Source organism: Macrobrachium rosenbergii, chromosome 46, assembly GCF_040412425.1.
Source record: "Macrobrachium rosenbergii isolate ZJJX-2024 chromosome 46, ASM4041242v1, whole genome shotgun sequence".
Lineage (NCBI taxonomy): Eukaryota > Metazoa > Arthropoda > Malacostraca > Decapoda > Palaemonidae > Macrobrachium > Macrobrachium rosenbergii.
The window spans coordinates 14,348,509-14,373,018 of NC_089786.1; the positions used below are offsets into that span (position 1 = coordinate 14,348,509).

Here is a 24,510-nt window from a genome sequence, read left to right on the forward strand (position 1 = left end):
CAAAAACTTGTCTTTGGAAGGTCCTGAAATCAATGGATTTTTGGGAGGCTGCGAAATGAATACCGTATTTTGGTAGGCAGGTTAAGAAATACCTTTCTTTGGGGAGGACCCCAAAATGAATACATTTTTTCGAGGCTCCAAATGGAAAACTTTCTTTGGAATGAATACTTTGTTAGCAAGGCCCGAGAATGAATACGTTGTTAGGAAAGCTGTCGAATGAATACATTTTTTAGAAGGCGCGAGAATAATGCTTTCTTAGCAAGATCTCCAAATTATTACCTTGACCCTGAATGGCCTCCACGGTTCTAGCGTTGGGCCATATGGCCCAAATTTCAAATATTCATTGATTCCGAATTAAAGCCTTATTGGGAAGGGCCCAAAAAGGCTGCTAATCAGTAATTGCTTTAGAATGACGGTTAATTAGTAATTTCCTTGGAAAGACCGCAAATCAATGTCTTGGGTAAATTAAAAGAATGATAGAGGGATTGTAAATGAGTACTTCTTTATTAAACCAGAAATAAGTAACTCTGAACTAGACAGAAATTATTACAGTTCGATGTTTCATACTACGACAGGATGACGAACGTACTCATTAAAGAATAATCCCCGACAGATTAGGTGTTTGTTTACGAAATCCCCCCAATGTGCTGCGGCTTAGTCTGTTTAAGGAGGATCAGGTGCAGAAATTGTCCGTAAGAATGAATCGACGTGAATATTCCTAACGAGTAAAGGGGAGATGTATGCGATATCCTGTTATTAATGTTACATCCACAAACGAATTTGGAACGATGTTTTGTTTCCCCTGTATTTGTGTTTGTGAGTGTTTTATTATATCTCAAAACGAGTAAACAGAATATAATGAACTTTGGCAGATACATTGGATATTATTGATAAGAGAAAATGTCCCATTAAGTTTACTTTGGGCTTCTGTTTTTTTCTGCTATGAACACTTTCTAAAATAATGCTCCTAGCTTACAATACCTCCTGCTATCATCTTGTAGGTGTCCTTGTGATATTATTATCAAAAGAAGGTGATTGTTGGCCGATTTTTAGTGTTATTGTTGTTGTTGTCGATGCGCATAAGTTTAAGAAAGACTCTAATGATACTTTACAGCAGGATCCACACAGCCTTAGTTTTCCTGTTATTGTAGCCATTTATTCGTATTTATTGAATTATCCTCATTTATATGTTATTCCACTCTGTTTTCTCTTTGTTTATAATTTTTACATCTTATCTGTTCTTTGCAAGTCGAAACTTTTTTATGCTTGTTCAGTAAAAATGTTTGCCCATTTTCATCAAACAAAAATATTTTAAAATTTATCCTAAGCGTTCAAGTGATGATGGCAAACCTCTCTTGGAAATCGCAATAAACTTTTCCCGAAGGTCATTTGAAGTTTGTAGTTTTTTTCTATTTTGATAAGTTGTGCCAGAGTTTTACTTTTATACACCTTTTTACGAGTCGGCGAGTTAGGTCATTCCTTTTCTCTCCGTGTTCTGTGGATCCTCTTGTCTTTATGTCGTATAGCTCGTTCAGACTTTTCTAGTTTTAAACTCTGATAAGTATTGGTTCATTTTCTCGGAAATTTACCAGTTTAATTATTTTTTCGAGACTTGAGTTTCCTTTCAAGAAGTTATCTGTATACCTAGAGCAGTTGCGATACCCTTTCTTCTAAGTCGTTTTACGTAATGGTTTGATCTTTTGGAAACTTTATCGTAAAGACATATCTTAAGCAATTATACGAAGATAAAACTGATAAAACTCAAATTACCTAATAAGTGATTATATATATATATATATATATATATATATATATATATATATATATATATATATATATATATATATCTTGACAAAATCAGCGCTTCCTACATACTTAGCCCCTTTCTTTCTAATACCTCTCACACAATCCATACAACTCCTAGGTCATTCTCTCCTCCCTCCTGACAGTTCTAAAATATGCACTCTTTTAACTAACCTGTTGTCGTCTATTCTTCCCACAAGACCAAGCCATCTCAAAATACTTGGATCCATCCTTTTACTTACACTGACCTTTTTGCCATACATTTGCCTCCTCATCTCATCTTCACAATTTTTATGCCACATGTACTACACAAGCAGTTCGTTTCAACAGCTTTGATCTTTTTTATTTTATTCGCATTGAACAACCATCTCCCTCTTATGGCCCATTTTGTTTATCCTACGTCTTGTCATTTACATCTACTGTTTTCTTTGACTTCTCACATGAAAAATGTAACAGCCTTTGGAGGCATAACAGGCTAAGTTTACACCAAACCAGTAACTCTTCCATCTGCATGTTCTAATATGCTTCACTTCCATTAAGTTATGATCTCTACCGTATATTCACTACCTCCTCCACAATGCTTCTGTCTCTCTCGATTCTGTCATATACCTTTTTCTTCATTCCATGTAGGCCACATTCAGTTTTTCCCTTCCTTTATATATTTTTCACATAACTGTTAGAACAAATGCATGACCCACGCACCCTCTTTCTTGTCTAAACTCACACTATTCCTCGAATTCTTCACGCATTTTTTTGGATACGCTTGTTACTTCAAAGCCTTGAGATCCAATCGCTTCAAATTTCTTGCACTTGGGTCTTAAGGCTTTGTGGTGACAAGTGTATCCAAAAAAAGAGCGAAGAATTGGAGAAGTTGAGAGGGCATTGTGGTTATTACAGTATATATGTATATATATAATTTATGTATATATATTGTATATATGAATATATATATATATATATATATATATATATATATATATATATATATATATATACTGTATATATACTTATATATAAAATATATATATAGATAAACTATATATATAGATATAGATATATAATATATATATGTATATATATATATATATATATATATATATATATATATATATATATATATATATATATATATATATATATATATACTGATGAACGCCAAAGATAGTAGAGACTTTACATTCTGGCAGTGGATTGATATGAGAGATTGAGTAAACGATTGAGGTCTGTGATTTTCGAATAGTAGATCTTGCATACCATTTAGGGGTCACCGCCGACAGCGTGCCTTGCACGGCGCACTGTAGATGGTTACTAATGTTATGTTGCAGATTCCTTTTAGCCCCCAGCTGCAGTGCTTGCTGCTTTTTACTTTCCGCTAGTCTCCTCTCTCTTAGCTTTCCAGTTTCTTAAACATTACCTTGCTCCAGTTTCCATATATGTAGGAACAAATCCTTCAAGAAGTGTGACTCATGGTAACAGTAATTAAAATAATTCCAGTTACGTTCCCTGGAACCTGCACGAGCCCAGACAAGGAGTGTTCGACTTCGGAGACCTGGACGAGGAAATGTCGGCATTCTTGGACTTGCGCTCATTCCTCCAGACGGCTCAGGAAGAAGATCTCTTCGTCCTTTTGAGACCTGGGCCTTACATCTGCGCCGAGTGGGACTTCGGAGGAATGCCGAGGTGAGAGAGAGAATGAATACTTATAAGCTGTAGTTTTTATGAGTCTGGTTCGTTGGAAAGTATGAGGAACGTATCTTCCGAGCTAAAGAGAATGCTCATCTTTTATAGGTGGACCATCTTCTTGACATTTTTATTTATCATAATTTGGTTATGCACAAATTAACTGGAATAAGCCGACAAGACCAGTATATTTTAAACGCTCATATGTTTAAAAGTTAAACTAATGGCATTTCGGAAAAGTGTAAAAGGTAATACGAAATTATATTCAGTAATAATTAATAGCTATTGCAACCTAGTTAACAAGGCCTCTTTAATGAAAATCGTGGATAGTTTGATTCCATTATCAGAATAACTCATGGGTTCAAGGTACTGCGAACTTTGGCTTTTTGTTTGTATTTTATTGCTATTATATTGGATGTTTTACTTTCTTCTCCTTTTCTTTATCAATTTTTTGTGTGGATTTTGCTCAGATTTTAATAATAATAATAGTGTAGGGTTCGAAAGCATTTTATACATTTTTATAAAGTCTCACATTCTACCATTGATAAATTATTGTGGACCTTACACAAAATTACTCCTTTTCTCAACATTGAGAGTTCTACATATAATAATAATAATAATAATAATAATAATAATAATAATAATAATAATAATAATAATAATAATAATAATAATAATAATAATAATAATAATAATAATAATAATAATAATAATAATAATAATAATAATAATAATAACGGCAGAGGCATACAAAGAACAATCCCGTTCACGCAAATGCCGGAGACAAAAAGACCCTTCTTATATTGTTATTCAAATGCTCTTAAAAAGCTACACACAATATGTTTTTGTCTCATGCAATTAAAATGATGATGATGCTGATGATTTTGCAGTTTTCAATGCAATTATTAATCTCTGAATAATGACTAGGTAGAGCAAAGTGGTAAAATAATAATAAATAGACATTGCTGGTAGTATTTTCCGTATTATCGTGAAATATGTTAGAATATTTTACATGACTACTTTTCTAAGTAAGTAAGCAAAAATGGCTGTTAATTACTTAAACAAGCTTCCTATATAAAAAAAAAATAAGAGAAACGCGTAGGAAAGAGAAGTAGAATAATTTACATACAGAAATAAATTATTAAAGATCAATAAACTACTCCAGAGAAACTTTATTCTAAACTTACATCACAGGAGTTGAATAAGTCGCGCTGGATGGAGGTCAATCCTTCATTCCGAAAATTGGGCAAACGTGGCCTCCTCGATACCACCGCCATTCATCCTCGTTTTTTACGAGGAAATGGGATTACTTTCGCTGCTCTTGCTTCCGATGAAGAACTGTACGTCCTCGGAAATATGAACGAATAAAGTTTAACTTGCGGGAAATATTTTGGTGCGCTTTGTATGCGACGCGGTATCTATTCGCAAAATAGAAATACATTCTTGGTCGGGGCATGTTTTGAAATCCAGGTATTTCGTATGCTGTCACTTATCGTCGTTGTTCAACATATGCAAATCTATTCTTAGTATGTCTTGAAAGGGAGTGTATTTAGGAATGTCTGTTAGATTGTAAGCCAGTCTTTTCAGAAGGTATGTTTATGACACTTTTGCCGCATTCAGCAACTCTTCTCGTGGACAGCAATGTCGTATCTGTCAGAATGGTAAACATAACAGCATTCACCACTGAAGAATTAAGAGAAAACATAATTTCATTCACCTGTTGTGAACAATGATTTTAAGAAATCTTGCCTTAAAAAAAGTCGACGTTTTCAAGACTGAAGGAGTTTTTTCATCCATTGCCCTATCATATTCAGGCTTTCAAAATAAGCATATACTCATACGGAGCATACCCAAAATGTATTATTATCATATGTGTAAAAAGAGAACATAAGATAATAAGAATAGTATGTTAATCAGAAATAAATATTTAAAAGTTAAAGTTCTGTGGTTTCAGTCCTCCAACAGGCTATTCGGTCGGACCGTCAGCCGGTTAATCCCAACCCCCTGTAAGGTGTCAAAGAAACGAGCAGGTAAAGGTTACTGCTGATGCCTGTGAATGAAGAAACATGTGATACACAATGTGTGACATTCGTATAAATACCATAAAGTAAAAATGATTAAAATGCGTGACCTGGCACGTTTTAGGCGTGACTAATTGAGCTTGAAGAAAACGGGAAGTCACCAAAGAAAACAAGCTCAGCGGAGACTTAATTAATGGCGCCGCCGAAACACTATCCTGGCGCCGAATTGGTGACTTTACACCCCCACCGTGACGTCACTCATGGCAGTATCTATCCGGTGGACAGTTTCACTATTCGTCCCTTGACGGGAAGCAAACGTTGGTCCCCGAGGTTAAGAAGCTGACACGTTACCCAAGGTCTAGACCTTGACGTTACCAACTGTACTAGCCGAACGGCTACAAAACCTAGATGGATTAGAATTTAGAATTATAAACGCACGTTGAGACAATTAAGAATTAGACTTATAACTGATATACGAAGAAATATTTTTTAATGATGTAATTATTCATAATAGGCATTTAAAAAAATTGCAAACTCTTTGTGCCCATCTATCCTACACTTAAATATGAAAAAACTACCAATTGTTTGAATCATAACCTCTTGTTAGGTAATATTTGACTTAAAATCAACGTTAAATGCTGGAATTTATTACTTTATTATTTTCTGCTTCTCTCGAAATATCTAACCCATAAACCTTTCGGAGAAGCATGGCAGACAACGTGATTCTTGGCCCTTTTAAATATGTAATTTCACATACATCGTGAAAACCTCTTAATAACCACAATGTAAAGAGAAATTGTCCTCATTATAACAGGAAATATTTATTTGTTTGAAGAGCACGCAGTCTCATTATAACAAAGATAACAATAGCTTCAAAGATAAAATGAACGTATATGAAAATACAAAGCATATACATGGTAAATGATTAAAAACATGCTGGAAGAACATCACAGTAAATACAATGACAATTATTACAATTTATTATTATGGTTTTCCCTTTGTTTTGATATTTCCGCATAGCTGGTTACTACGTGACGAAAATATGAGAGTGAGAATTAACTACGAAGGCTTCATGAATCCCGTCCGTGATTACTTCAACAACCTGCTTCCTCGCGTTGCTGACCTTCAGTTTACTCGAGGAGGACCTATCATTGCTGTTCAGGTAGGAGTGCTCACTCAAGCCCTTTTTCTGTCTTTTTAAAGAGAGTATATATATATATATATATATATATATATATATATATATATATATATATATATATATATATATATATATATATATATATATATATATATATATATATATATATATATATATGTGTGTGTGTGATTATTATCACTTTTCTACGTGATTCATTTATCACATTACCACAGGTGAAAAATAAGAAACGGGGTGTAGGTCCTGACCGGTTTCGACTTTATTTCAATTCATTGACGAAGGACTGATACAGAGTGTGAGAAGTCACAAATATATATACTACAAGAACAGTACTGACGAACATACACAACCGTTAGAGCCTACATATCCCTACCCAGGTCGGTGTCGAGGTAGGAGTGGTTTTAAAACTCATTTGGCTAAAAATCACAATAGACTCTCAGGGGACACTGCTGATAAACAGACCATACCCACCTCAGATCCACACCTGGCAGGTGTCATGGAGGCGGGTTTGGAAACTCATTAACATTACTGCCCTCGTACTGTGTTTACAAATATGATAATCCTATTTTCATACATCTCTACTGTCTACCTTAAAGTTTAAACATTTACAAATTTCTTTTGATATTAAAGGATCAAGTTTATACATCCCTTGACTGATATTCATATTATGGTTGTAACTTTCTTTTATAAAGCTAGATTCAATGATGTTCCTTTCCAGTGCATTATTAGAATATACAATCTTTTTGCCCCTTCCCAGTTGATAGCATGATTGTTCTCACTAACATGTACAAATATACCACTGTTCCCTTGTGCATATCTCACACATTTCTTATGCTGTTCAATTCTTTTTTTTTCCAGTGCTTTCCGGTTTGGCCAATATAAAAGTTGTCACAAGGCTTACACGGAGTTTTATATACACACCCTTTAGTATTGTCTGGGAGTTCTTGATAAGTACATTTTTCATTGTTGTATTGTTCTTAAATGCGACATTAACACCAAAATTCTTAAGAAGATGAGGATATCTTTCATATTATTATTATAAGGCAAAACAAGCAAATTTTTTGTGTTGTAAGGTTCTTTCTGGTTTTGATACATAGTCTTTTTGCCGCTTCAAATGCACTGTTTAATACACTATCAGGATATTTCAATTTCTTGCCTGCATTCCTAATCTTATCTATTTCATCATCAATATATTCAGGGCTACATACCCGTAATGCCTTAGGCTACCGTTTAAACTTTGCTTTATCTCCTGGCGGAAGGAACAGTGTGGAAATAACTAAAGGACTGTGTAATTTGGAAAAATATAGTGATTTAACGAATGAAGAAGTGAACATGGTTAAGGGAGTGATCTATGGAAGTATGAAAAAATCAGACACCACAAACGCCCCAAAAAGATTTATGGTTGCTATCAATGAACTGAAAAAGATAAAATATACACATGACAAAAGCAGATAAATCAGGCGCTCTTGTAATTTTAAATAAAAGTGAATATATAGAAAAATGCAAAATCTTTTAGGTGATGATAACACATATAAAGAACTAAATAAGAACCCGATAGACAATGTGAATAGTGGTTTCAATAAGAAAGTGAAAAACCTGTTAAAAGGTAACGAAAGCCTTATAAAGAAGTTGTGTGACCTCTCCATCGCTACCATACATGTATGGTACAATAAAACTCACAAAGCAAACTTTCCTGCCAGGCCAATTATCAGTTCAGTTGGTTCCGCATCATACAAGCTAGCGAAGTACTTAGTAGATATTCTCAACCCATTAGTAGGTACCATCTCAAATGCAAATATCAAGAATAATGTGGACCTGATAAATAAACTAAATAGTGTAGAGATTAACAGTGAATCCAGGCTTGTAAGTTTTGATGTTGTATCACTATTCACAAAGGTGCCAATTGATGATCTGATGGCGTTTTTTATCTGAATTGTTAGAGAACACACAGCTGGATATCCCATTTTCTAAAAGTACTTTAATTGAACTGATTAAATTATGTGTAAAAGATTGTAAATTTGAATTTAATGGTAAATTTTACTCACAAAATTTTGTATGGCAATGGGAAACCCTCTATCCCCAGTGTTAAGTAACTTATATATGGAATTCTTTGAAAAGAAGATATTAAACAACATAATCCCACGTAATGTAACATGGTTTAGGTATGTTGACGACATAATTTGTGTATGGCCAGGAACCAAGATGTAAAAAACTTTTTGCCAAGTTAAATCAATTAGTACCATCAATTAAATTCACGATGGAAATGGAAATGATGGGTGCTTACTGTTTTTGGATGTCCTCATACGAAGAAATAGTAGTGGGTTTAAATATAGTGTGTATAGAAAACCCACTAATATTTCTTCCTATGTGCATTTCTATTCTGGACAAAGCAATAAGGTTAAAAAGTCAGTGTTTTCATCTATGTTTTAAGAGCATTACGGGTATGTAGCCCTGAATATATTGATGATGAAATAGATAAGATTAGGAATGCAGGCAAGAAATTGAAATATCCTGATAGTGTATTAAACAGTGCATTTGAAGTGGCAAAAAGACTATGTATCAAAACCAGAAAGAACCTTACAACACAAAAAATTTGCTTGTTTTGCCTTATAATAATAATAAGGAAAGATATCCTCATCTTCTTAAGAATTTTGGTGTTAATGTCGCATTTAAGAACAATACAACAATGAAAATGTACTTATCAAGAACTCCCCAGACAATACTAAAGGGTGTATATAAAATTCTGTGTAAGTCTTGTGACAACTTTTATATTGGCCAAACCGGGAAAGCACTGGAAAAAGAATTGAACAGCATAAGAAATGTGTGAGATATGCACAAGGGAACAGTGGTATATTTGTACATGTTAGTGAGAACAATCATGCTATCAACTGGGAAGGGGCAAAAAGATTGTATATTCTAATAATGCACTGAAAGGAACATCATTGAATCTAGCTTTATAAAAGAAAGTTACAACCATAATATGAATATCAGTCAAGGGATGTATAAACTTGATCCTTTAATATCAAAAGAAATTTGTAAATTGTTTAAACTTTAAGGTAGACAGTAGAGATGTATGAAAATAGATTATCATATTTGTAAACACAGTACGAGGGTAGTAATGTTAATGAGTTTCCAAACTCCGCCTCCATGACACCTGCCAGGTGTGGATCTGAGGTGGGGTATGGTCTGTTTATCAGCAGTGTCCCCTGAGAGTCTATTGTGATTTTTAGCCAATGAGTTTTAAAGGCCACTCCTACCCCGACACCGACCTGGGTAGGGATATGTAGGCTCTAACGGTTGTGTATGTTCGTCAGTACTGTTCTTGTAGTATATATATTTGTGACTTCACACTCTGTATCAGTCCTTCGTCAATGGCTTGAAATAAAGTCGAAACCGGTCAGACCTACACCCCGTTTCTTATTTTTCACCTGTGGTAATGTGCTGATATATATATATATATATATGTGTGTGTGTGTATACACATATATGTATGTGTATGTGTGTCTTTTTAGCTTTTTTATTTTTGGCTACATATAAATGGAAATAATTCAAGATTAGTGCCATGTGATATCAATACCAGCATCAACATATTGCTCCGTTTAAATTCCAGCCTTGCACATATACTACAGTAGTTTTCATCAATATACGGTTCCTCATTGGACAGCTGGGTACCGTTCTTAGCTAGCACTCTGCTGGCCCCACGTTCGATTCTCCGGACAGCCAATGAAGAATTAGATGAATTTATTTCTAGTGATAGAAATTCATTTCTCGCTATAATGTGGTTCGGATTCCACAATAAGCTGTAGGTCCCGTTGCTAGGTAACCAATTGGTTCTTAGCCACATAAAATAAATCTAATCCTTCGGGCCAGCCCTAGGAGATCTTACTCAGCTCAGTGGTCTGGTTAAACTAGGGTATACTTAACTTCTTCAATATACAGGTATGTATATATATATATGTATTGTAACGGTCCTTTTCCTCCGTTACTAAAAATTAAATAACTCTTATCAAACTCTGTTCACAACCACAAGCTAAGTCCACAGTCAGTGGAATAGCTCTCAAACAATATTAATAGTGCAAAAATCAATTCATGGGGGAAAACGAAACACCACAAAAACACTTAAATTTAATACAAAAATATGCAGATAGAAGTTATTCCTGAACCTCGGGAATACAATTATTAATGAACACCAATCAACCTGAAAGATTTATAAACCAACACACTTACCCAATTAAGACAGAAAAAGCAAAGATACATCCACAAAGAGAAGGGGTTCAGATAGGAGAAGGTATTCGGAAAGTAAGAACAACCTATCAATTACAAACTAATTAACCTAGTGATGATTTCCTCCTCCGAAACACTGGAGCAGTGGCCGTGATCTCTTAATCATATATTGCTGTCCACCGTAACACTGGAGTTATAGCCGTGATCTTTTTAGATACTTATATGTCTCTGCGTCCAGAGACAAAAAGTGAGGGGTGAAGTGGTGAAGGCAAATGAATATAATTAGGGTACTCGATAGGACCCATCCAACAGCGATCCTACGTCCACAAGGATGATCCTCCAGGAAACTCGGGACGTCCAAATGAGACCAATCAAAGATCGCCTGACTAATCCAAAAATATCATTCACTTATACCTTGGCTAAGTTGAGAGCCCTCGACATTTACTGAGCCGAGGGTGAGGCTGGATGAAGTGTAATCCTTTAAATAATAGTACATCCAAGCAGGCGTTACGTAGCAAAATCAGCAGTCACCAGAGTATTAAGGCTCAGAGATCAACTGATTCCTTCAGTTGAAAGAATCTCCGACACCGCCATGGTGACAACACCATTCGCTCACAATATATGAAAAGACAGAATGGTCATTAGTGACAATTACTAAACAGACAAACCACCGGGGAGGAGGAAAACAAACTAAATGGATAATAATACAGTTCATATGCTTTACAAAAACTAGAATAAAATTACTAATTATAAAATAACACAACAAAGTGACAGTATATATATGCATAAATTATGTATTTTTTACCATAAGCTTTGTTTACCTTTGTCGGGGGTGGTGCCAGAAAGGTACAGCTTTCTATCTTCTTAGCAAGCCTTTAGGGGTTACGTTACTATCCCCACACCATTTCTCTTGACGCCAGCAGGCTCTGTACCCATTATAGTGTGGTGGACTGAGCAATCCACGGACCAAGCATATATGTCCTGGATCCCCAATACCTCTATTAACTTGACCACGTTGGAGAAGAATGGTATGGGGCTATCGGCCCTCTTCCAAAAGACCTGCAGAGTTACGGACGGCTAACACCTTCTGGTCACTTTCTTTCATTAGATATATTGATTATGTATCTCCTGTAGCCACAGTGACCTCTCAACTTTTGGATTTCTTCGCACTTTTGGATACTCTAGGTTGTAAGGCTTTGTACTGACAAGTGGCCATTGTGGCTGTTACAAATATACATAATCAGTAGTACCATTTATTCCGATTGCTTCCATTTCCGTATTTAATTTCAGATAGAGAACGAATACAGCGGCTTTGGAGACGCGAGAGAGCCTGAAGGGAAGGCCTACATGGAGTTCCTGAAGGAGACACTGACAGCCAATGGGTTAAATGAGTCACTGTACTTCACTTCGGACGGGATCCTGTGGAATGGGGACAAAGGAGCTGTAGAAGGAGGTTAGGTTCAGAAGTTCAGAGCCTAAGAAAATGAATAAAAGCTTCACCTAAGAGCATGAAAGTTTAGTAGTTAAATTAATAAATTGAGTCTGAAAACTAGTTTAGGTACTTCGAATCTATACTGATTGACAAATATAAAATTAGGTCCATAGGTCATTACACCAGCCACTTCACTACCATGGAAACTGTCCCATATATATATATATATATATATATATATATATATATATATATATATATATATATATATATATATATATATATATATATATATATATATATATATATATATATATATATATATATATATATTATATATGTATATATTTGGATTACCATTTCTATTTGAAATTTTTTTAATGTACTCCAGCCTTAATGACAGCGAACTTCAACAGTAACCCAGGAGAAAATTTGGACAAACTCAAGAGCTTGCAGCCTGACCGACCCCTGATGACTACAGAGTACTGGACGGGATGGTTTGATCACTGGCTGGCAGATTCACACTCTGTAACAGATCCGAAGGGTAAGTTGTTAGATATATCAATATATTTTCTTTTAAATCAGAAGAGTAAAGTTATAAATTCGTGTAATTAGTCTCTCGTTTAAGTAAAAGTGGTGCGTTTTTTTTTCCAGCGTGACCAGTTTCTCTAATAATTAGGATTAACACCTCTTTAACAATAATAAATCAGATTTAGTGATTCTTTGATATCCAGTGAAATCAAATTCAACGCTTAGCAACATATTTTTCAACTAGCTTCCATCTGTTTACTAACTAAACACAGGTACTTCTTTATACAGTATTATTTTTATTCAAATGTCAACGGGACAGCAGCCAAGTGCCCTCAGTTTCCAGAAGAAAACATAATATGATATGAATAAGAAAAAGTTCTATTATTTTTGTAGAAATACAGCAATTATAAAAATTGGCCGGATTACATGTACAGAATATGACACGTTTTATACTGTATATCATGTATATCAATTGAGACATTCGTTCATTTTGCTTTTTAGTGACAGACTTTGGGCAATTTTTGCAACAAAATTCTTCCATAATGTATGAACATTATTTTTTAGGCATTATTTTAGAAATTGCTTTATTAAAACGTTTTGATTGTATAGGCCTATCCCCCCTGCTATCTCGTCATCGTGCCCCGTCAAGTTTCTTAGTTTCAGAAATATAATATTTTACTGTCTGTTTGGGAGGTCCATTAACACCATTCTTGCGAGATGGACCTTGTTTTAGGCACGTTTTATAAACTCAGTCTCTACACCATAAGTGAAATATTATGCACCGAAATTCATGAAGTTTGTTTCATTTCCACTTACAGATTTTGGGGCAACTCTAGAAGTGATTCTGCAGCGGAATTCCTCCGTCAATATGTACATGTTCATTGGGGGTACCAGCTTCGCCTTCATGCCCGGCGCTAATGTCGGAGGATCATGGCCATTTTACACTCCGGACACGACAAGTTACGGTTTGTATGATTTTGTTTATTATTTTCATCTTGACGTAATTTAAGAACTTCCTAGGAATTGTCAAAGGAATCTAAAAACATAATTAACACTAGACAACCAATTTTCTCGGTTAACAATAGCTAAACCAGGATCACTGGCAAATGTGAAGAACAGGTAGTGTTTAAGGTACTCGAGAATAAAGTAGGTGACAATGGCGTTCCTGAGAAGGTGTGTGGCTATTTGAAACAGCCCCCCGGGCATCAAAGTGAGGGGGGGGGGCCAAAATGCGAAATTTAAGAAATAACATTTTTGAAATTTGCATTTGAAAGTGCCTTTAAAATGATCCTACAATTGCTCATATTCTAAACATTTTCCCGGGGGCTTGGAGCCCCCGAAGAGTGCTTTTGCTGTTTGCTCGCCTCCCACCCCTTGAGAGGGGCCCTAAATGGGACTGTGTCCCCGGGGCCTAAAATGTTAGGAACGCCCCTTAGGTGCGTTAGGTATTACATACATGTTAGAGACAGGATTGGTTAATCGTTGCTTGGATTATAAATCTTTATTATTTTATTGTTCATTTGATTGGTTAATCGCTTAACCGTCATTAGCTTTCAGCCTGAGCAGAATGTGTTATGTTGATAAGTTAGTTTTATCGTTACTGACCTTTGTCAGAGTGATCAATTTTAATCTTGAAATCGTCGAATCCAGGTATAACAAAGTACTGCAAGTTATCGTATATGTGTTTTAGTTACGTCGCTGTTATTTGTGTCTCTAAGTGATATGAAGGTGATAAGACCAAGTAATTAAAGTAATTTAATTTTGTTTTCTGACATATTTTTATTTTTCTCTCAAAACTGATCAGTAAAAATTCGCAAAGGCAGTCTTCAATTTTGATGAAAATCCTCAAAACTGACGCCGGCACAAATCTCACATAAATAAAGAATTTAAATGTTTAAGTAGAAGTTGATTTTGTGAATCTAACGTATTTGTTCTTGTGAATGACCTGTTCACATTATAAATAGTAATAATAATTATAGTAATATTGTACGGGTAGTACTGAAGGGGTATCCCATCAAGGATCCTTCCTTAAAGCGCACCTTATGGCACATTGTAGACTGTGCTAAAGGCTCTTTGAAGCGTCCCTTTTTAGCTGTCCAACTCTTCTCCCTACCTTTACTTTGCTCCATTTTCCACCCCTCGTCTAAGGAGAACCCAGTGAGAATCTAGAAATGTGGCACTGTGATCTTGTTAAATTCAATAGTAATAATAATAATAATAATAATAAATGGTTAGGAGGTTACTGATAACACATGAATCCTTGACAAACCAAAAATTGAAAAATAAATTTTTGTTAGAAACCTTGATATACAGTTAAGCTCACTTGTTGATTGTAATTAATTGATTAATTCATTGGTCGATTCTTTGATACAATTTAATTAGCTATTAACTTTTATATTCAACAGCCATTTATCTCAGTTATTTATTTACTTAATACAGATTATGACGCTCCATTGTCCGAAGCAGGAGACTACACTGAGAAGTACACAGTTGCTAAGGACATTATAGCAAAGTACAATCCTTTAGAGGGAGTTGGTAAGTACAGAACCTTCCATATAAAGTTATATATGTATATACATACAAGTATATGTATATAGTGTATGTATGGGTATATATATATATATATATATATATATATATATATGTATGCTTATGTATATATACATATATATATATATATATATATATATATATATATATATATATATATATATATATATATATATATATATATATATATGACATATACGCCTTTTCTTCTTAGAGATAATGGCTATGTGCTACCCTCCCGATTATCAACCGCCATTTGGGATGACTTTGTTAGCCTATCATCACTCCAATCCCAGCAACAACCCAACATACTGTAGCCGAATAATACTAGATGTACTTAATTCAGAGCTTACTCAAGAAGAGGACGTTGTGTTTTAATGGTAAAAAGAGGCATTCCCAGTAATAATCAGTGGAGAGCTGATTCGTAATCTAATTCAGTTTTACAGGCTGAACGAGAGAGCAAAAGCTCTTGTAGGCCTTTTCAATCAAACAACTTAAAATTCCAAGCAAATGCCTTGATCAAATCACAGACCTTGGAATTTAGAGGAAACAGCCAGATGCCAGTAGTCCAACAGGTATATCTTGATCGTGCTATTATAGATTAAATGAATACCAGTTGTATTACCACACAACACAAAGATTGTCAAATACTGTTTTCTAGACAGACAGATATACCCAAGAAAAGAATGGCATGTACAAGGTAGACAGAAGATGAGAAAGAGAGGTGACACGTGCAGGTTATGAAGGAAGAGAGACAGAGGTGTTGTATGGCAAATAAACCTGATAAACAATGAAAGATGTATGTATTAAGTATATTATGAGAGCAAGAAACTCGCCAAGCTGAATAACATTCTGTAGGGGAACCCAGTCCTTCCACAAGCGAGATCTGAAGACTAATTCACTTCATTCTACTTAGTCATCCTGGTTGAAGCACGCTGCCCTTTTCTGCATAACTAACCTACTGTCGGCTTTTGGGCCTCATTGTAACCAAATGCCTCTCGTGCCAGGCCTTTCCACGGCACTGGTTTGTGCCATCGCGGTCCATTCATGCGGACTTCCTGGTACATGTAGGGTCTTTAGGTATTGTCTTTTAGCACACATGCAATATAATTGAACTTAAGTGATATAGATACTGCACCTCACTTTTACTTGTGATGAGTCTTTCGAGTAATTTGCTAATATCTCTCAGTTTTGAAGGAAACACATTTGAAATTAAAAGAACTCAGCCTTGCACTGAGCATAATTAAAGTGCCTTGTGCAAAATTAGGAATATGTATATATATACTGTATACATAATATATATAAATATATACATATATATATATATATATATATATATATATATATATATATATATATATATATATATAAATATATATATATATATATATATATATATATATATATATATATACATACATACATACATATACATACATACATACATACATACATACATACATACATATATATATGTGTATATATATATATATATATATATACATACATATATATATAATATAATATATTTTATATATATATATATATATATATATATATATATATATATATATATATATATATATATATATATATATATATATAATATATATATAAAACCGATTCGTCTACTGGTGTTTTACTGTCTCCATACTATGATTACTGACATTCCAGTTGCAACACTATATTCATATGCCACAAGACATGGCTCAGCCAGAACGCAGGCCTAAGGCCGAGAATGAGGTCTTCGTGATCGTCAAGGATGTAGTTTAAACCTGATGCCGACAGATCTCGTGATCCCATTTGTCGTCAGACATTTCTATAAATACGCAAAGAAGTAACAGTTGTGACAGCTTCCTGACAGGTCAGAAACTTAAACGTTTATTTAAAAAGATGCCTTTACTTTCGGCATGGTATCACTCAAGAATGTGTCACACGATAAGATTTGTTGCATCTTACATTATCATTGGTGAACGAAAAATACACATCTGTAGCAAACGGTTTCAGCATACGAGGGTGACTTTCACTGAGTAGGCTAACCATGGTTGCCTACTTCACGCAAGAAATTGGCGACAGAATGCTATAGATATCGTCAAACTTTGCACAAAGTAATCGGTATTTGTTTTGTTTGCATTTTCGCAAGATTGAAGAGTAGCATATCTCTTAGTTGTATCGCGCGAGCGCCATTATGCATGCCTGCCATATTGTTACCAGTATTGGCTACTTCATGAAGCTATAAGTGACATGATCCTAAAAAATGTCAAAAAGCGTCTTCGTATGATGCCTCCACTTTATAGAGACAAATGTCACTTAATCATCCTCTACTGTCCTTTATGTTATATTACTCCACTTTTCAGAAAAAGAGCATGATGTTATTCCACCGTTTAGAAAAACTTCATATTATATTAGTCCTCTTTTTAGAATAAATTGGACGGTATCACGCTCGCAGTGAATGCCTCAGAATATACAGTCGTAAAATTCCATCTTGAATTTCCAATTCTAAAAACCTCTCGATTTTCCGGATCAGTCGGGCGAAGAGAGGCGTGACCCCGAGTGACAGCTCAGCAGTCAGGTCGTTGACGTCCAGGTCTAAAGAAAGGACCTTGGTTGACATGACTTATCTACTATGGTGCCTGAGGCTAAAGGGAGGAGGATTCAGGGAACGATAGAAGGAAGAGGCATAAAAACGTAGATTATTATTATTATTATTATTATTATTATTATTATTATTATTATTAACATCGTGATTATTGTTATTTGTCATTGAAATTAAAGAACACAGAGAGAGAAATAAATCATAAGAATGAATATAACAAAACGGGGGCACTATCACACACACACACACACACACACACAAACAAACAAACACACACTCGCACACGCACACAAACTCACCTATTTCATCAGTTAATTTTTGAACTGGTGCAGTGTCGAAACACCCATATCAATTAACTGTCACGCGTCAACTTGCGAAATCAAGTCAATTAATTCACCAGTGTTCTGCGTTTGCCTGGTAATGGGCTAATGAACATCTTTCTTGTATTTGGAGATATTTACTCTCATTTATTACTAAAAACTGTTCTGACTTTTCATTTTTTCTATTACTAAAATTATTCTAACTTGTCATTTGGATATGTTACTAAAAATTATTCCATCTTTTCAATAATACCCAAAGTATATAGTAGATTTGTTTTCAGATGGTTGATGATAAGAAAGATTTTTGTTATATTAATCATTATTGTGAAAAAGCTGATACTCTAGAAGATTTGCATACCTGTATGATAATATGAGTATGATGCATACTAATGAAAATATTAATGTTACATAGAGTATTGAGTCAACACTTTTTTTTCAGTTGATCATCCAGAAAAACCGCCTCAGCGAGAAAAAACAGCTTATGATAAGGTAGCCATTACAGAGCACCTGGATTTTCCAACTTTACTGGCACAGGTAAATCGGTTGCAACCCTTTGTTTGTGTGTAAAAATACTCTGGTTATTGCTTTGATAAATTGATGACTTTTTAAAAATTTTCATAAGACACTGCCCGTATTAAGAACCTTTTGGTGATTTTGCTACACAGAACATGAGTTTCCATTCGGTTAACACAGGTTCCGCATTGTGTGTTTAGTTGAAATATATAATTCCCTGAGCCAGTTTTGAGAGAGAATGGCTCCCGCTGTTTACTATAATATAGTCGCCTTTGTTGTTGACATCATGAGGTTTGCGTGTCTCACTGATAACGGCAGTTCGTCAGAGGCTTTTATGCACGTTTCTTGAGTTAAGGATTGAGCATTATCATTACAGTATCCTGAAATGTTTTTCATCTCATCTTTTGTGCATGTATGACCAAATTTATTATTTACATTGTCTGTTATTTTTGCCAGTTTTGGCTGTACTGCCTCTTTTCTGGCCCCCTTTCTTTCCTTTTCACATATTCTCTTCAGTAAAAGCTTTATTTTTTAAGTTATTAGATTTTTTGCCCTGTACCATATGGATGCGTGAATATTTTTCATAATGTTGATAACACAGGTGAAAGCAAAAAGCATAATCCTTTACCAAGATAAAGGAACTACTGTCAATTATTTCAGGTTTGACCTCATAACAAATTTAAAGATACATTCAAAACCCATTTTAAATTATTACATGTTGACTCTGCAGCAAACGAGTGTGGAAGTCTCCGAGGGGCCATGCAGTATGGAACAGTTACCTGTTAATGACAACAACGGCCAATCCTACGGGTACATCTTGTACACGACGCGTGCCAACTTGACACCCACCTCAAAGCTACTCATCACGAATCATGTAAGGTGAGAAGTGAATTTTGAATGCTCTTCATTCTATTTACAATGATGAAAGATATTCTTTATCGTTCAACCATACATGAGAAAAATCTTATATTTTTATTCATACAATGATGCAAGATTGCATTATTTCAAAAGTTACATGCAAGATCTAACAATTCTTCAACATGATTGCTTGTTTCCTGGATGGGAGTTCTTTGACCTAAACGTATCAAAGTCAGTTATATATATATATATATATATATATATATATATATATATATATATATATATATATATATATATATATATATTATACATACAAAAGGTATAAATAGACAAAATCCACGAAGGAAAGAGAAACACAAGATTTTGTCTTTATTTATATATTCATCACGTTCCATATTTTCGTGATTCAGTTATACATAAATATAATATGATTGATTGATTTATAGATTTAGGCATACATGCCAAGCACCGGGACTTATGAGGTCAATATGTATATATATAGTATATATATACATATACATATATAATAATATTACCCTTCGTTTCTTAGCAATAAAATATCAGGATGCGGTTGCTAATCCCATAGTCTGTTCATTAAATGTTCAAAAGATTTATTGGTCAACACCGTCTGGCATTTCTTGCCGGTCACCTATTCAAGTTTTGCCCGAAGAGTGTTACTTAGCCTTCCTGATCAGAAGACTAGCATCGAAGCGATGTTTTTCAGCCATCCTCCAGTACAGTTTCCTATTCTAGTTGGAGCAGTTGCTTAGATGTATCCATAATTCAATATATACATTCAGTTTTGCTGTCGTTCTGTCATCGACTACATCCTTTTGCATGCAACACAGTCATCTCCACTATCCTGCAAATGTTTATTTTCACCAGTAAGCCATTTCCCTGAATGAATTAGTTCCATTAGATGAGGTAACAGTCACCTTCTTATTCATTTTTAACTGATTTATCAAGGTAAAGCCCTTTTGCAACAGTTTCTTGAATATCAGTTACTTCATTTACTCAACCTAGGAAGAAAGGAAATTATTTTACAGTATTTTATCTGATAACTACAATCTACATTTAGTGACAATATTTTTCTTCATCTTTTCGCTATCATATCTAGGGACCTAGCTCAGGTCTTAGTTGACGGTGTTGTGATGACCAAACCATACGGTACTCCAGATGACATCAGCGGGTTTGGCTTCTGGAACGGAAAGTAAGGTCAACTCAAGACTTCATTGCATTGCACGTCCATGCATGTGTAAATATGCATATGTATCTTACCGTACTGTATTATATAGACTTACATATGGGTGTTAAATGTAAATTTACTCGTGTTCGTTTTCTAAAGATTATCATTACAGCTGTTCTAGGACCCCTTTTAAACTCATCCTCTCCTGTCACCATTATTTCATTGCACTTTCTGTCTTCTATGTATTTTAATCTTTATTCTCTCTCTGGATGCTTCCTCCAATTCACTCATGTTTTTATGAATGATTAGTGTAATTTCATCTTTGATGGGGACACGAGTTGCTGACATAGAGTTTATGACAAATACAATTTATCCTGGAGTGTACATACTGTGAGTGATATGCATACTTTTCATGGATGCATATATTATATACATTTTATTTATATATACTCTATATTTATAACATTTTAAAGTATGTTATACTCTGTAATGTTTACAAAATCTTAACACTCACTTTAGCAAAATATAACCTTGACTTTGGGCTCGCATATCTGATCACTAAGACCAAGCGATTTTTTCTTTTTGGTAAAGTACGTGTTAGAATTCTTTGCATGTACATATATCCATAAAAAAGCATGGTTGTCATTCATATTCTGTACACTAAAGGGATAAATTGTATTCCTCATAAACTCGATTTTAACAGTTTACATTTCCATTCTCACATTATCACTAATCATTGGTCTGTAATGATGTTTGTTTGCAAGAATCAAATCAACAAAGAAAGTGAATATAACCTTCCTGAATCTTGATAGGAACATTTTTAGCTCCCTCCAAAAAAGCTCTCAAGTTCAGGCATCTGTTCTAATACACTAAATATTCTTACTAAACGCAGATGGTTAGTATCTCGGACCAGACTGTTATAGCAAGTTTCTAAGCTTTTGAATACTGTATAAACAATCTTTTAAGCTTTTGTTTGTATTAAACTTCTAGGTGTAATTTTATAATTGCCCTTAAAGCTAAAATGGTAAATATTGAAAATGTTATATAAACAAGAACAAAATTAGTAAACTTTGTAAATGACTACTTTGACACCAATTTAGAGACCAAGAGCTAGACATCCCTGGTAGTGACGAAGTGGCTGAAGTGACTATCTTGGTTGAAAACCTCGCGAGGGTCAACTATGGTGGTCCTGGAGATTTCAATGAAAAGAAAGGCATTTGGGAAGGCTCAGTTTTCATTGATGGTATTGAGATTGACGAGTGGGTCATCCATTCAATGGAAATGAAAGGGAAGCAGGTTGCAAAGTAAGTATCCAGTTGCATTTCTTGTTGCTTTTGATATTGGACATCAGCTTTGGTGCAAAGTGCATTTTTTTATCCACTTACAAATTCTTAATCTAAGTGTTAGTCTTCTGTGAAATACTGCAACTTGACTCATACTTAGCTCAATCTGCAGTCTCTTGTGGAACACTTCAGCTTAATCAAGAATAGCGATTTGTAAGGAATAAAGCTGGACTATTTCAGTTACACTGGTTGGCAACCTTTTGAAGGGCCCTTAGAAACCCCTGCCATGTATCGTGGGGTCTTTGAAATCACAGAAGCTCCAAAGGACACCTTCCTTGACATGAGTGGATGGAATAAAGGAGTCGTTTTTATTAATGGATTTAACGTTGGTAAATACTGGAAGGAAGGACCTCCTAGGACTCTGTATGTTCCAGGCCCTTTACTTCGAACTGGGTTGAATGAGGCAAGTTATGCAGGCTGAATAGTCTTTTACATATATTGTTCATCAGTCTTCTTTGAGTAATAACATCATATAACTGTGATCATATCAATTGAATTCATGCCTTTTTAAGTGAAATATAGTGCAATGGGGACTGTGTAATGATATCTGACATGATTATCACAAAAGCTGACAAAACTTACATTTAACATGCAGGGGATCATTGAATTTGACATCTAACTAAAATCAAAGTTGGTATACTGATGATTCTTCTCAGTGCTGCTTGAACATATACCACATATATATATTTAAAAGAAATTTCAAGAAATAATTGCATCTGATTTTCTTTCTCTGTTACCATCTTCTTATACAGATTATTACATTTGAGCAGTATACACCAAGCAGTGAACTCATCTTCTCATCAGTTCCTATCCTTGGCTAAAGGCAGTTGTGTACAGTATACCAGCATCTTCAAAATGAGTTCTTCCAGGTTTACCTGGGATTGTAGCAGCTATGAACTAGACATATTTTAGCAATTTTTCTTTAAACAATAAACATTCTTCATAAATTTTTCATCTTTAATTCAATTTTATACCATTGCTGAAACATCAAGTCCATTCTTTTTCTTAATCCTCCTTATTCAAAATCTGTATTAATCAGTCATCTAAAATTGATCTCTGATATTTCAATGATATATCTCCATCCAAACCATCAAGTGTTGGTTTGATAACCCAAATGTTTGCCCACGCATATTCTGACTATTTCCATTACCAAACCCAACTATACTTGCCATCGGGGAATAATGCTGTCAGTACACCTCACATGGAGTGCTGTTGGCATTACTAAAAGTGTTTGCAGTGTCATTTTGGCCTCTTAACTGCACCACTCTTTAGCCTTTTACTTCACCTCCATTCTTGCTGTCAAACCTCTTTAAACTGTTACTTTTTAGGCAAGTGTGGGGTTTTCTCCCAGTTCCACCTTAGGATCCTTTCTTTTTAGATCTCTTTGTCATGCTGTCCAACCACTCCAAGTCCTTTTTTTGTCTTAAGGTCTGATTAGCAGAAAGTGCCCCAGTGCTCTTCTTGAGTCTAAATTTCAAAAAAATCAAAACCTATACTATACTGATGTTACCACATGCTACATCACTCCCTATCTGTGATGTTACTAATGCATCACTGCTCTTACTCTGTCATAAATAAAGGTCACATGGAAATGGAAAATCATATTTCTGTTAATGACCATCCAACTTACATATTATCTCAAAAACTGTATGTGGTCTGGTTGTTCTACTTTCCTTTCCAGTCCTGTGGGATCTAAAAATTTAGTTTGTTGGTCTGGTTAACATTTGAAGTGCTCAACAACAGATTCTTTAGGAGTCTGAGGATTTCTTTGTTAGGTTTTCAGTAGATTTTGATGTTTTGAGACTTCACTAATACCTGTAAATGCTTTTAACTTTCCAGCTCAGGAGTTGAGAGTGAAAATGTAAGGTTAGTCAGTGTGAGAACAGAAACTGACTTTATCAAACTGAGCTTAGCACAGGAAAAAACAAAAAAAGCAAAGTTTGGAGAATGTAGTTCATGACTAACAAACGATGCACTAGTTATCATAAAAATGTGCATAAACAGTGATCACAACGGATGTATGAATTACTGTAGCCATTTCATACTGTATATATGCAAGAAAGAATTGATTGTGTATTCAGAGTAAAAACAGAAAAGATAGATATAAATATATGTACTTTGTCCAGGAAAGGTGAAAATACTGTATTTATTTTCAATACTGTATTTGTTTTCACTTACATAGTTTCATTTTGTTCAATTATGAAACTGAGGCTGTCAAGCTGAGCACTTTAAACTGAATCATCCAGTCTGGTTTTCTGCTACTGTTCACTAACTCATTGATTATGGAAGCT

The 24,510-nt window shown here is 34.6% G+C and overlaps 1 protein-coding gene across 1 annotated transcript in view; it reads left to right on the forward strand.

Annotated features, from left to right (window-relative positions):
• Nucleotides 1-23,166, forward strand: part of LOC136830232 (beta-galactosidase-1-like protein 2) — a 29,133-nt gene extending 5,967 nt beyond the window's left edge. The window contains exons 3-14 of the mRNA XM_067089532.1: nt 3,298-3,483; nt 6,525-6,666; nt 12,178-12,340; nt 12,711-12,863; nt 13,669-13,815; nt 15,290-15,385; nt 18,756-18,850; nt 19,560-19,708; nt 20,808-20,900; nt 21,977-22,180; nt 22,400-22,622; nt 22,972-23,166. Of these exons, the coding sequence (XP_066945633.1) occupies nt 3,298-3,483; nt 6,525-6,666; nt 12,178-12,340; nt 12,711-12,863; nt 13,669-13,815; nt 15,290-15,385; nt 18,756-18,850; nt 19,560-19,708; nt 20,808-20,900; nt 21,977-22,180; nt 22,400-22,622; nt 22,972-23,040 (1,720 nt within the window). The 3' untranslated portion in view covers nt 23,041-23,166. The remainder of the gene's footprint in view (nt 1-3,297; nt 3,484-6,524; nt 6,667-12,177; nt 12,341-12,710; nt 12,864-13,668; nt 13,816-15,289; nt 15,386-18,755; nt 18,851-19,559; nt 19,709-20,807; nt 20,901-21,976; nt 22,181-22,399; nt 22,623-22,971) is intronic.
• The last annotated feature ends 1,344 nt before the right edge of the window (nt 23,167-24,510 follow it).